The 12,775-nt window shown below is 51.6% G+C and overlaps 6 protein-coding genes across 6 annotated transcripts; 4 read left to right on the top strand and 2 right to left on the bottom strand.

Moving 5' to 3' along the window:
* Positions 1-2,333: 2,333 nt before the first annotated feature.
* J4E90_010879 (uncharacterized protein) lies at positions 2,334-3,087 on the top strand (the record flags this gene model as incomplete). Its single annotated transcript, XM_051440391.1, has 2 exons — positions 2,334-2,649; positions 2,714-3,087. The coding sequence occupies 2 exons, from the start codon at positions 2,334-2,336 to the stop codon at positions 3,085-3,087; spliced, it is 690 nt and encodes a 229-aa protein (XP_051285745.1).
* A 1,135-nt stretch (positions 3,088-4,222) lies between these two features.
* On the top strand, positions 4,223-5,322 carry J4E90_010878 (uncharacterized protein; the record flags this gene model as incomplete). Its single annotated transcript, XM_051440390.1, has 3 exons — positions 4,223-4,534; positions 4,587-4,977; positions 5,024-5,322. The coding sequence occupies 3 exons, from the start codon at positions 4,223-4,225 to the stop codon at positions 5,320-5,322; spliced, it is 1,002 nt and encodes a 333-aa protein (XP_051285744.1).
* A 336-nt stretch (positions 5,323-5,658) lies between these two features.
* On the top strand, positions 5,659-7,089 carry J4E90_010877 (uncharacterized protein; the record flags this gene model as incomplete). The annotated part of the gene is made up of 1 exon (XM_051440389.1): positions 5,659-7,089. One exon carries the CDS (start codon positions 5,659-5,661, stop codon positions 7,087-7,089), a length of 1,431 nt encoding a protein of 476 aa, XP_051285743.1.
* Positions 7,090-7,317: 228 nt separating this feature from the next.
* Positions 7,318-8,295, bottom strand: J4E90_010876 (uncharacterized protein; the record flags this gene model as incomplete). Its single annotated transcript, XM_051440388.1, has 1 exon — positions 7,318-8,295. One exon carries the CDS (start codon positions 8,293-8,295, stop codon positions 7,318-7,320), a length of 978 nt encoding a protein of 325 aa, XP_051285742.1.
* A 409-nt stretch (positions 8,296-8,704) lies between these two features.
* J4E90_010875 (uncharacterized protein) lies at positions 8,705-9,207 on the bottom strand (the record flags this gene model as incomplete). Its single annotated transcript, XM_051440387.1, has 2 exons — positions 8,705-9,023; positions 9,203-9,207. The coding sequence occupies 2 exons, from the start codon at positions 9,205-9,207 to the stop codon at positions 8,705-8,707; spliced, it is 324 nt and encodes a 107-aa protein (XP_051285741.1).
* A 2,030-nt stretch (positions 9,208-11,237) lies between these two features.
* On the top strand, positions 11,238-12,528 carry J4E90_010874 (uncharacterized protein; the record flags this gene model as incomplete). The annotated part of the gene is made up of 2 exons (XM_051440386.1): positions 11,238-11,615; positions 11,827-12,528. The coding sequence occupies 2 exons, from the start codon at positions 11,238-11,240 to the stop codon at positions 12,526-12,528; spliced, it is 1,080 nt and encodes a 359-aa protein (XP_051285740.1).
* Positions 12,529-12,775: the final 247 nt, after the last annotated feature.

Genomic DNA, 12,775 nt, shown 5'->3' with positions numbered 1-12,775 from the left:
ATCGTTGTTTGGGGTAATTGTTGAGGGGGTTGATAGATTGGTTGTAGGGGTACTGTTGTCTGGGCATCGTAGGATTATGGGTGGCATCGCTGTTGCTGTGGGTCTGAGTGTAGTGAATCTGAGCGAGGTAAGTGTGAGAATAATCCCGGCGCTTTATAAGTGAATGTGCAATGGATTTGTTTGCTGTAAGGGTGGATGGATGAAAGAAATGTGGTTCTGTGAGTCCCTTCTAGACTACTTGGTCGAGAGTCGTGGAACTGCCGACATGCTTCCATAGACGGCTGCATGGCTCTCACCATGAATCATTCCTCAGCGCCAGACTCTTCGATGTCGTCCACATATTGTCGAGTCGCAGCGGCGAAGGCCCCCTAAGCAGCATATACCACTTTAGATCCTTGGACGGAACGTAGGGTATGTTTTCCAAAGCCGAAGAGTGGTGGACGTACTGACAATATTCTCGGACAGTCGCTGCAGCCTCCATCTCACTACCGACGACCCAGACCTTGTCACACCCACCTATGATCGTATTTGCAACGACGATAAGACCGCCCACTTCGATTGACAGGAGGCGATTCTCCAAGGTTTCTGTAAAGACATCCAATGAATTCTCAAGAAAGACAACATTCTTTAACCGAAGTCTGACCGATAGTCGAAGTAACTTCTGGACTGCGATCCGGTTCAATTTCACATTGACGAGACTCAACGTGTCGAGACTGGAGGTCCAGATCGGACAAAGAAGCTGGGACCATCCAGAAACCAGCCCGATCTGAGGCATGGACAAGTGAAGCGCGTTGTTCTCTGCGAGCGATCTTCCCGAAAAGATCAGATGTCGTAGATTTGGACAGCGTAAGGTGTTGGGCATGATGAAAGTGTCGTGGACCAGCCTTATCTTCAACGAGTCGCTGCTATACGCATTGGACTTGTCGCCACTGTCAAATTTGTATTCCAGGGTAGTGAGATGAGAGAGTACAATCTTTCCGGCGGGAAAGCCGACGAAGCCTAGTGTGTTGAAGTTGATGGAGGCTTTCCGAAGTCGCTGGCCCTGGCGGTGATCTACGTGTCTAAGCAACGCGTAAAAGATGTTCATAGAGTGTCTGCTTTGAGCTTTCGCGCAGGTATACCGTAGCGGATAATTTTGAGCGAGACCAAATGAAGGGAGAACAATGTTGCCGTTATCAATTTTGCAAAGCTTTTGATAGGAGACTTGTTCCATGAGACGCAAGCTGCTAGTCTCCATGAGTGGTGTATGCTTCGGGCACGCTCTATCCACGGAAACTGGAAGCATGCTGCGGGTTGGACGATAGCAAACTGTTTCCAAGTTGATGAACTTGTCCATCCAACCTAGGCTGTTATCTTCTAACCATGTAGACCAAAGACAGGGATCTGTCATCCGGTCGTATTGACAAGGGCGGTGGAACTCGCGGTCACGATAGCTTAGGCCTGCCCTCTCGAATTCTGTAACTTCCAGTCGTCTGGGCGCCGCGTCTTTGTACACCACGGCCTTTACGAGCTTCGCTCGAGCCGGATCATCAGCGATGCCTTTGAGTACGGCGAGGCTATTTGGATTCGGCGCAAAGCAAACAGTGCGATAGAGATGTTTCTGGAACCCCGGTTTGTTGCAGGCCTTGGAGGTCAAGAGGAAGCTGATGACATCGTGGGAACTCTCGTTGTTATTGCAAACCACGTAATCTAGTATGACATCAATAAGCTCATTGGGGAACGGCAGCTCACTCCGCAGTGGAGTTACCGGTGAGTAGTTCTCGTCATGAAGTCGCAGAAGACGTGGCTGATACATGATGCGAGTTTGACTATCGGCCGGCGTGATTGGCCAGGGTACCATCTGATCCATGTTAGCTATGAGTTGAAAGGGTGTTGAGAGTCGAGGTCAGCATCAGCGACTGATACAGATATATACAGATGCCCGTCTCGCGTGTCGCATGAACCACACCAAATGAACGAACGGTATCACGTGTCGCTCAGCCGTTGGTGCAGCTCTCGTGAGCACTGACAAACGATGAGAACAGTGATAGTAGTAAAGTCGAAAGCTTTGTTGCTCTTATCGGTGTTCTGGCTTGCACTGAGTAACAGTGGTTTCGTGGGTGTGTTGTATGCATACTCCGCACGCGTAGCGACATGGGTGTAGCCCCAATGTGGGGCCTCTCACAATTGGGTCAAGTACGCTTGGAGCGCACATCTGCAGCCACGTTTGTTGGAGATGTGCAGACAAAAAACATAACGCTGTATCGCAATACTTGACGGTTTTTTGATTGCCCGAATGTCCTGAAGAGTATTGCGAAAGAGCCAGCCGTTCGCGCCTTCATCCCGAACCTACGATGGCGACGAATACGACGAGCACAACCGACTTTGAGCTTCGCCTTGCAAGATTCTCAGATCTTTCTTCGATAGCAACAGTATGGACAGCGGCATTCTTTGACGATGAGATCATCGGCGTGATCATGCATCCGCATCGCAAGGAGTATCCGGACGACGTGTACTGGTTTTTGCTGCGCGGTATCCGAGAACGATTCTGGGACTGGAGACATCGATTTCTGGTTGTGACAGACAATGAGAAGGTCGTTGGTGCCGCAGATTGGAGGAGGCTAGGGAAAGGCGGAGAAGGCAGCATGGGTTTGGGACGAACAGATCCACGTATGTCCATCGCAAGGCTTCCTATAGCTATGAGCGTGTCATTTGGCTTACTTTACCTCTGCAGGTAACATCATCGCGCCAGTTTTGAAGGCCTACCACTCTGTCTCTCTAGCGCTATTCCCCAATCGAGCGGCTGATCCTGCACGCACATCCTTCCTCGATACCGCAGTCGCGAATTCGGAAAAGTACTGGACTGGCCATCGCACTGAGTGCTGGGACTTGCACGTCTGTGGCGTACACCCAGACTACCAAGGTAAAGGTGTTGGAAAGCTGTTAGCCACATGGGGTGTACACGAAGCGCAGAAGGAGGGCGACGAGGTTGTCGCTAGTGTCTTGTGTGGAGAAAAGAATAGAGGATTTTACGCGAAGGCTGGTATGGGTGTTCAGGTTTCGGAATCGAATGGCGATGGAGGCGGCATCGCGTTGTTCACGAGATAGATCGCGCGTGCGACGCGTGTCAGCCAATGAGGATTGCCGGAGCTATGCCGACGGCATCGCGTCTTTCGTGACGCGTCTGCGACTGCCATCTCTTCCTCCCCATCACGTAGCGCTTTCCATCATCACATTCATCTCTTGCCCATCGTTAATCGTTCCTTGTGAATTGATTAGACAGCACGCAGCACCGTAATGGAGGTGAGAAGGAATGACCGAAAATGCCGACCGCGCGGACCGAGCGTGACTGCCTGGCAGCAACACATAGCTGCTGCTACCCGCCGTATTAGATGACTTCCAAACAATGAACCCTTCTCCTCCATCAATCACTCTTATTCCAGAATACAAAATATGAGATTCGCTATTACATTCGCTGCGGGCGTCGTGCTCCACGCTACTGTCTTCGCCAGGCATCGCGAATGGGACCGCCATTCAGCCAGCATCCTATCCTCAGCATGTGTCCTCTTCGCAGCTACAGTCATAGCATTTAGTGTTTTCGGGAATGCCTCCTGGATCTCTTCTTTCGCTTCCGTGGGCGTCATGACCGCGTCCTTCGTCAGCGGCCTTCTCAGCTCCATGACTGTGTATCGACTATTGTTACACCCTCTCAGATCATTTCCAGGACCTATAGCTGCACGGATAACCAGCTTATGGGTCATCAAGCAGAACTATCCTGACCTCGACCTATATGTCAAGATGCGCAGCCTGCACGATCGATACGGGGACTTTGTGCGAATAAGTAGGTTTGTCGAGCATTCAAACGAGTGCGTTGTTAATCTTGTGTAGGGCCACGAGAGATTTCGATCTGCCATCCTGATGCGATATCGAACGTACACGGGCCGAGGAGCAAGGTCAGGAAAGGCGAATTCTACGATCAGACCCATCCATTTCACAGCCTCCAATTCATCCGCGATACGAACCTCCACACGGGACAGCGTCGGTACTGGGACAGAGCTTTTCGCAGTCTAGGTCAGTGATCTTCGCTTTCGTTTGCTTCCAAGCAACCAGGGTCGAGCATACACCCCCTTCTGTCCTGCCACTTCTAATTCCACATAATCGACGTCGCCAGCTAGCATGATGAAATGTTAGACTATCACAGCTAACAGCTCTAGCACTATTGGGATATGTGCCACGACTTATAATGCACTATCGAACCACTGCCAGTATACTTACGAATCATGCGGTATCAAGGAAACCGATCGACGTCAGCAGTACCTTCTTAGACCTGTTCTTTGATGTCATATCGGACTTGACATTTGGCCAGTCTTTCAACACGCAGACCACGAAGCAGCGAAGTCCGATCGTGGTAGAGTTTCTCAGCAAACAAAAAGCACTTGGCTTCGCTTTGCTGAACATGCCTCTGCTCCACCTCGCTAAGAACATGCGCATATCCGTGAAGAAGCAGAAGTCCTGGGAAGGTTGGTATGATGAAGCATTGAATGCCCGCAGTAAGGTAAGTCAGCCAAGTTCTGACGAATTTCTAATCTTGATGCTCATGTGCGAAGAAGATTGTTTCGACGTCGGACATATACACATACCTGTCGCAATCCAACGCCTTCAGCGGCAACGCTCTCAGAGAGGCCAAATTAGCTATCGTTGCTGGCGCTGATACAAACGCCATCACAATGTCTAACATTTGCTATCTGCTATGCCGTCATCCCGAGTACCAGGCAAAGCTCCACGATGAGTTGTCCGGCTTACATTCTCTTTTCCCCGACGACTATGATCTGATGTACAAGCCTTACTTGAATGGTATCATCAACGAAGCATTGAGATTGCATCCGCCTGTCCCCTTCGGTCTTCAGCGTGTGACACCCGCAGAAGGCGCAGTCATCGCCGGCCGACACATACCGGGCCACATGAATGTCACAACGCCGACGTACGCGCTACATCGAGGTAGTGGTCTCTCTTCCACTTGTTGCAGCTTGAGCTGACCTTTTAGATTCCCGCGCGTTCGTTCAACCGAATGAGTTCATACCCGAACGCTGGTTCTCCCGCCCCGACCTCATCCTTCGCAAAGACGCATTTGTGCCATTTGGCTCCGGCACGTACAATTGTGCGGGCAAGCCTCTGGCTATGTTACAGTTACGCATGGTCCTTGCCATGATCTCCCGACGGTTCACTATGGCATTTGCTCCTGGCCAGGAAGCTCTATGCCAGTACTTCATCGATCATCAAGCCGACTGCTTCACGCTCCACCTTGAGCCCCTTCCTTTGCTTTTCGAACGAAGAGGCGTGTGAGCAATACCAAAGTGATCTTGTATCGCGATGTGGCTGGTACATGACCGCATGCTACAGCGGCGAAGATGAAACATTGCTACTGCAGTTTGCTGATAGATCTAAAACAACCTCCCTCAACCTCCGTAGTTGTAGGTATTCACATGGATTTTTATGAGCTCTCAGGACTGGGAGTGAAATGCCGCATGGGCGGCGAGAGAAAGCTGTCACCCAAATGACCCTGAAGTCGGTAGTTGTGCTCCCCTATGGTTCGCTTCCAACCCACACTCCGTTCGCTACCACTGAATTACAGCAGCCCTTTTCCCTCCCGCTTTGACCTCAGCCCAAGTAGTCAGAATTATGGGCTTCATGAAGCAAGGCAGCCAACGTCCCCTCGGCAGGCGCCGCACTCTGCACGACTTGCGAAGGGCAGCGCGCAGCCCCAAGCAACCTGTTAATTCCGACCAGACCTTAGTGCAAGCAACAGACGCGCGGCAGGCTCAAGATAACACGTCACAGCTGAAGAAACGCGCAAGCACCTTCGGCATCAAGAATGCGCTCACCAAATTACGCATCATCAAAACCAGCGCAGCCCCCACGCCGCCAATCTGGACCCAGTATGAGCTCGTCAAACGCATCGGCTCCGGTGGAAACGGTCTCGTAGATCTCTGCTTCGACACCTCAGCCGGCATCCTCGTCGCAGTAAAGACTCTGACCCTCCCTAACCCCGCCGCACCTTTACCAGAAGCAACGATTCTGCAAAACCTAGGCCGCCACGGCAACATCATCCGATACTACAACAGCGTCCTGAGTCCACCGCATCCTTCTCGCCTCCAATTGATCTTCGAATACTGTCCTAGAGGCGATTTACTGGACTACCTGGATACGCTTGATGGACCTATCCCCGAACTATTCCTTTGGCATGTGTTCAAGCATGTTGCTTGTGGTTTTGCTTTCCTGCACAGTCGCGGCGTCGTACATGGCGATATAAAACCCGCCAACATCCTCCTCACCGCGGCGCGAGAAGGCGAGCGTTTCTCCCTACCCAAGATCGTAGACTTCGGCGCTGCGTCATGTAACCCGCCACCAGAAATCCCACGGGGCCACTTCGGTACACCGTCCTTCCAACCCCCCGAAGCCGACTATCGCCACGGCCCCGAATCCGATCTGTGGTCCTTGGGAAGCATGATCCACGAACTGATACTGGGTCGTGTACCTATGCAGAAAGTGCGGGAGCTGGATACCGATGCCGAGACTTGGTTTGGGGGGAGTGGACGGGAGATACCGGATGGTGTCGTTGCGCGTGATCTCTACAAAGAGTTTTGTTACTACCAAGCTGGTCACGTTGTTGAACGCACACGCATCGATTGTCCATCGGAGTATACGACGAAAGTATACAGTACCCTGCTGAACCACTTCATGATGCGCGCGCTTGACCTCGAATGGGAGAAACGTATCACGGCTAGCCGACTGTGGGACCTGTTGCCTAAGCTCGAAGCTATTGTGCAGGATCTGCATATCCTGGGCAAGCCTGATCTTCTCGATAACCCCGAGGAACGAGGGGACACAGATGGTCGAGGGGACATGAATGGCCGAGAGGTCGTATGCGTCGCCGACTCCCAGATGCTCCGACAACTCTTTGAGAGATTGGCACGGTGTGCGGATTGGGCGAGCCATCAGGAGATGCGGAGGAGAGGGATGCAGTTGTTGTTTGTTATGGAGGAAGAGGATCATTTTGCGGTTTTTAGGGCGCTGAGAGATGTAAGGGGCTTTTGGGGTATGGAATGGTGAGGTTTGACGGCTGGCGGTGCCAGACGTATACCAAGCGGTTCGAAGACCGCGGTACCATTGTCTTCAGGAGGGGCCCTCAGGCACACAACATCCGGTATCAGACGCCTATGCCGCGATGCCGCAACTCAATATACCGTGGACAAACATCAGCGAAGCGGATGTTGCTAACGAATGTTCGCTCATTCGAGTCGTACCAATGGGATTGATTGCATGTTAAACCAATCCCAATCACTCACGAAACTTCTCCTGTTCCAAGTATCTATAATCATCCATAGCCGCCACAACCCACCCCTCAAGCCTCCTCCCCTCCAGCTCCCCAAACTCTTCCCTCCACTTCCCTCCCATAATCTCCACATCGATCTTGCTCCTCAGATCTCCCCTAATAACCCCCGTCGACCTATCCAGCGTTTCCATAAACTCCAAATGCTGTGGATCATGTGTCGTCTTCGCCGCAATCTCCGCCTTACTCGACGTCGCATTCCAGGTAAACTTAAGCTTCTGCGGGTCCAAGCCAGCACGTTTGCTGACGCTAATAAGCATCTGGGGATTCGCGACGACATCGTCTGCATCGAGGATGATTCCGGTGATACCGAAGGTATGTTTGTAGAGATCGTATAGGGTACGTGTCCAGTGGTAGGTGTTTACCATGGTGGCTTGTTGCAGTACCTTCTCTGGGCTTGAGTCTGAGGCTTTGAGCACGCGGTAATAAGATGAGAATGCTGATGCTGGATGACGGATCACGAAAATGGGATACCATTGCCGAAGAAAGTCGTCGGGAAGCAGGGTCCCATTATACGTCGAGTGTGCGGAGGGAACGGACCACGCATCTTCGCTTCCGAAACTGGTACCAGAATAGAAGCAGTACTGCGCAACGGGATCGGATATTGATATGCTGTGTTCGCGGAAGAACGCTGTCTTGCCCTGGCGTTCGGCTAAAGCGGCGTATTCGGTGACAGTAGCAAGACCTTTTCCGTAATGATCGATCGTTGCTGTTCGTTCTTCTTCTGTCCATTCGCCGGGCTTTCGAACGCGCTCGCCATCGAATTTCAGCTTGATGGCGGGACTGAAACTGTGGCCATAGTCGGGTAGGTCGGGGTGTTGGAGTATGTCGGGCTGAGAGGTTATGTTCAGGATTTTGAGGATGAGGTTCGAGGCGGTGCGTGGGTGAGAGAAGAATGCTAGGCGGCGGGCGTTGTCGGTCGACATGTCAGATGATGAAGGTTGGGTAAGGTTCAAGTGAACGGAGGCGAGGTCTTTGCCCAGTCTTTGTTCTTGAAAAGTTTCCAGGCGCTGATAAATTTATCCACTCAAGATTACCTGGGTATGAAGTACGGTGTAGCGAAACGAGGTGCGGGGCTGTCACACGCGTCAGGCGACTTGCTTTTTATATGCGGCTGCTCGAACGGGAACGTTTGTATGCGTGCATCACGTCACGTCATGCATCCGAATACTGTCGTGATCATATTGAGCCGAGTTCAAGGGCATTAGCCTCGTAGTTGGGTACACATGCTGCTGCTACTTACAATATCGGAAGTGGTTGGTAATTGCACACAAGCCTTTGCAAATTACATTTCATCTCAACAAGCAGGCTCGCGAATCTGCTTTCTTCTTTTATTTACACGTTCACCAAATCCAAGAACTCATTAAGCTGTACCCTGGCTCTGCCATCCTTCTCCGCCCATGCTCGGCCAAGATTCTCGCCAATTCTTACAGCATTCTCACGCTTCCTTTGCCCAGTCTCCGTGAACGCTGCATCAAGGATGGCTTGCACTTCGCGTTCCCAACCACTCATATCGCATGTTGTATCCTCCGTGTTCCCCGTGTTTAGAGGGCAGCGATCAACGCGCATCTTTGTGAACTCGAAGCCAGCGTCTATGGTACGCGCCATGTATGCGATATTGAGGGGCTGGTCGATGGCAAAGGGCCAGCCCATCCTGGTACATGTAAGTAGGCATATTGAATGAGTCTCGCAGTACACACATTGGAACTCCTTGGGTGAGGGCTTCCATGATTCCATTCGCGCCTCCGTGGGTTATGAACCATCCACAAGCCTATATCACCGATGTCAGTATTGTTCATGGAGTCAATGAGAGGAGCTGTGATTCAGACATACCTCATGAGCCAGAATCGCTTGTTGCGGCACGAATGGCGATATGATCGCTTTGCAGCTGCCAAGGTATTTGCTCTTCAGTCTAGAGCCCGTGTGGGCATTCGGATAAGCGTGCGCGAGTATCTTGAAAGATTTTCAGTTGTGCCTTGCCTTTCAGCGTTCTTGTGCTCACTGCACTTACGAAAGGATGATTGCGGGCAACGATGTAGTCTAGAAGAGTCTCGAGGTAATTAAGAGACGACGGCCTAGGACACTACAAATTAGGCCGAGGAAAGAGTGGGCATGAAGCAGACGAGACACTAACCAATGCTCAGTGCCAAAGCTAATGTAGATCACACTCTGCTTTCCGTTTGTAATGAGACATTCGTCCAGAAATTGGGTGATGGCGGTACCCGAGCCTTCCGGGCATGTATTGATCTCTATTTCGATAGCTTTGGCAGAAAAGGTACGAGTGCCTCGAATGAGCGGCAACATAGGGCCAAGATGGAACGTCTTCCGGTCGTCATGACTTCCAATCCATTGTGATATAGCATCGAGACATTCCACACTATCGTATTCTGGAGCGCATGCTGTCAAGAGCCCGTCAGCTCGTTCCGCAAATCTGAAACGTTAGCTACTAACAATGTAGTCCAAAATTTGTGCAATATACCTCGTCATTGTGGCCTCCGCAGCATGGATCTTGCTCGCTTTGTCACCCACATCTTCAGGATTCAAATCGCGACACGTCATTGGAGGCATGCCTGGGATTGTGACGCCGTCCTCACAGTCGTGCGAGTCCTGACTCATAGGCTTTCCACTTCTTCCTCCGAACTGTGCCGGCCCGCACATGTGCATGAAGCCTCCTGAAAATGCCATCATCCATTGGAAGACGGGTGGAGATGATTGTTCAGATTTTACAATCTCGAGCCATGATAATTGGAATCCCTTCATTGAGAACGATCAGTCGCGCAGTGTGAACGGAAAGTTAGATCACCCTACATCAAGTACGACCACCGAAGGTCTGGGGACTGCTTCAAGTTCCTTCAACGTAGAGCAGCATCTCACAGGTTTACTTTCCATCAAAGCCTTCCAAATAAGCTTGAACTCATCGTCCAGAGATCTACCCTCTCTACCATTTGATGGCAGACCGATGACCCTACTCCGATGTAAGTATAGACCGACAAAGACATCAGGAAGCACGCGATGCTTCTGCATCACAATGATGCTTACCTCACTTTGCTGGAGTTATCGAGTTGCTCAATATCCGTACATCTTGAAACTTCTTGGGTTACCCTATCGACAACATTACCGGAACTAGCTACCAGTATCGTGACGGAGACGGCTCTTGAATACGCTATCCGCGCAGATAGGATGCACATGGAGCGGAGATGACCTGGTGTTGTGTCAGAATGCTGACAACTTCTCATCTCTGGATTTACGTACTCCAATTTGCCTTACAAGAGAGGACGACATGGCTAGGAGACATGTTGCAAGCGATATTTTCAGGGCCCGAGAAATTAATTTATGTGCTGATGATATGCTGATGATATGCTGATATCGGATCACAAAAGCGCAAGTTGGCGATGACGAACGTGATATGTGCAGCGCTCAAGTATGTTGACAGTCAGATTTGCAGGGCTATATTTTGGCTAGCTAGCGTCCATGAACATGGTTCATGCATTGCCAGCGCACTCTGTACTACGCCCAAATCAGGCATGGTTCGTTGATCAGTATACTCATGAACTTTGATACCGAAGCCTCGCGCTCTCGCCAAATTCTTCACGCCCTCTACCGTCTGTCTGTAACGCCAATGTCGGATGCAAAGCGTTTGCAGGTGGCCATCTGGTAGGTGAAGCCCGAAAAGAACTGAGCGCCAAAATCTCACCAAGACATTTTAGTGGAGGTGGCATCGCTGGGATGACTGTTGCGGCATTGCTGGCAAGATATCCAGATGTCGACGTTCACTTATTTGAGAGCAAGCCAGAGATCCGCGCCATTGGCGCTGGCATCGCAGTATGGAAGAGATTCTGGGATATCTTCGAAGAATACATGGATATGGATGAGCTGTGTGCTTCTAAAGGCATACGATGTACTCCATGGTCAGAAGGCACGTACTGCAATTTCGTTTGAGGACGTAGCAGCCGTAGTCAATGAGTATCTGCTAGCAGCTAACTCCACTCCAGTTCGTGGGCCCGTCCTCCGGAAGTCCGATACACCCTCCGGTGGAACAGACTTCTCGCAGATACCCCATGGACCTAGACTTGTCCCTCGAGATGCCCTTCTGGACATACTTCATACGCACGCCGATACTGGACGATGTCATATCAAAACGAACAAGAAGATGAAGTCATACATCCAAGAAGATTCTGGGAGTCTCACCCTGCTCTTCGAAGACGGTAGCGACTTCACAGCTGATGTGCTCATCGGGGCTGATGGAGTTCATTCACGCGTACGACGGCACATGTTTCTGGGCAACGATGTACTATCTGCACCTCATTTCAGCGGTCAGTTTGCGTACAGGATGAGCTGCCCAAAAGCCGATCTCCAAAAAAGGCATCCCAATAACGTGGCGTTAGACGGGTTCAAAATAGTAAGGCGTCCTCCGAGTGCACTAGCTCATTGACTGATCATGGCGGCAATGCGCGCAGTGGTGCGGAAAAGGAAGACACGTAACCTCGAATACTGTCCGGGACGACATCCAGATGACGGCGTACGACAATGTCTTTGATGCAGACGGGGTGGCGCCCCCTTTCGATGGCCCGTGGGTTGCCGAGGTGCCATCTTCACAAATCGCCGAGCGTTTCGCCGGGTGGGAACCAGACCTTGTCGATCTGCTGCAGGTTCCAACGGCTGCATCGCGATGGGCCGTCCACGTCGTACACCCACTTCCAACCTTCGCAACGGACCGCGTGTGCCTGATCGGTGACGCTGCGCATGCCATGACACCACACCAAGGTCTTGGTGGGGGTCAGGGTGTTGAGGATGCATACATCCTGGCTCGCTTACTAGGGCGCCCCGAGATGACGGCGTCCGATGTGCCGCAGGCGCTAAAGATATACGACACCGTCCGTCGGCCAGCTTCGCAAACGGTATCGCGGCAGTCGTTGGTGAACGGCCTGACGTATGGGTTCTTTGGCGTGGAAGCTAAGGCACTATCTCTGCCTGAGATAGGAGAAGAGTTGGTTGAGAGTTGCCGGTGGCTGCTTCAGGACAGGGGTGCGGAAAAAGAATGGCTGAAAGCGAAGTCTGCACTCGCCGCCGCGCTGGAGAGATGCAAAGACGACCCGGCTTCCCCCAATCTCCTGCCCGGCACTGGGCATCGGGAAGCGACGGTATGTCACCATGGTTGATGAGGTACTGTGGCCCTCTCGTCACCTGCCGGGCGCTTCATGGCAACCGTTAGACTTAGCGATCTGGGTTTTAGACTAGAAAAAGATTGTGCAGTGCATCGGACTTGTAGATGGTCTTTGGGCACGCAAAGCCTATTGCTGTTTGAATTTTCACCAAAGCTCTCTCACGTACTCGGGGTACGCTGTTTCTTGACACCCCAACTCCACGCCGACACGTTGTCGTGCTTGTAAAGACAGCGAGAAAAGA

This window comes from Alternaria incomplexa (genome assembly GCF_024043165.1).
Source record: "Alternaria incomplexa strain BMP 0042 chromosome Unknown scaffold_29, whole genome shotgun sequence".
Classification (NCBI taxonomy): domain Eukaryota; kingdom Fungi; phylum Ascomycota; class Dothideomycetes; order Pleosporales; family Pleosporaceae; genus Alternaria; species Alternaria incomplexa.
This window is presented reverse-complemented; position numbering and strand designations above follow the sequence as displayed.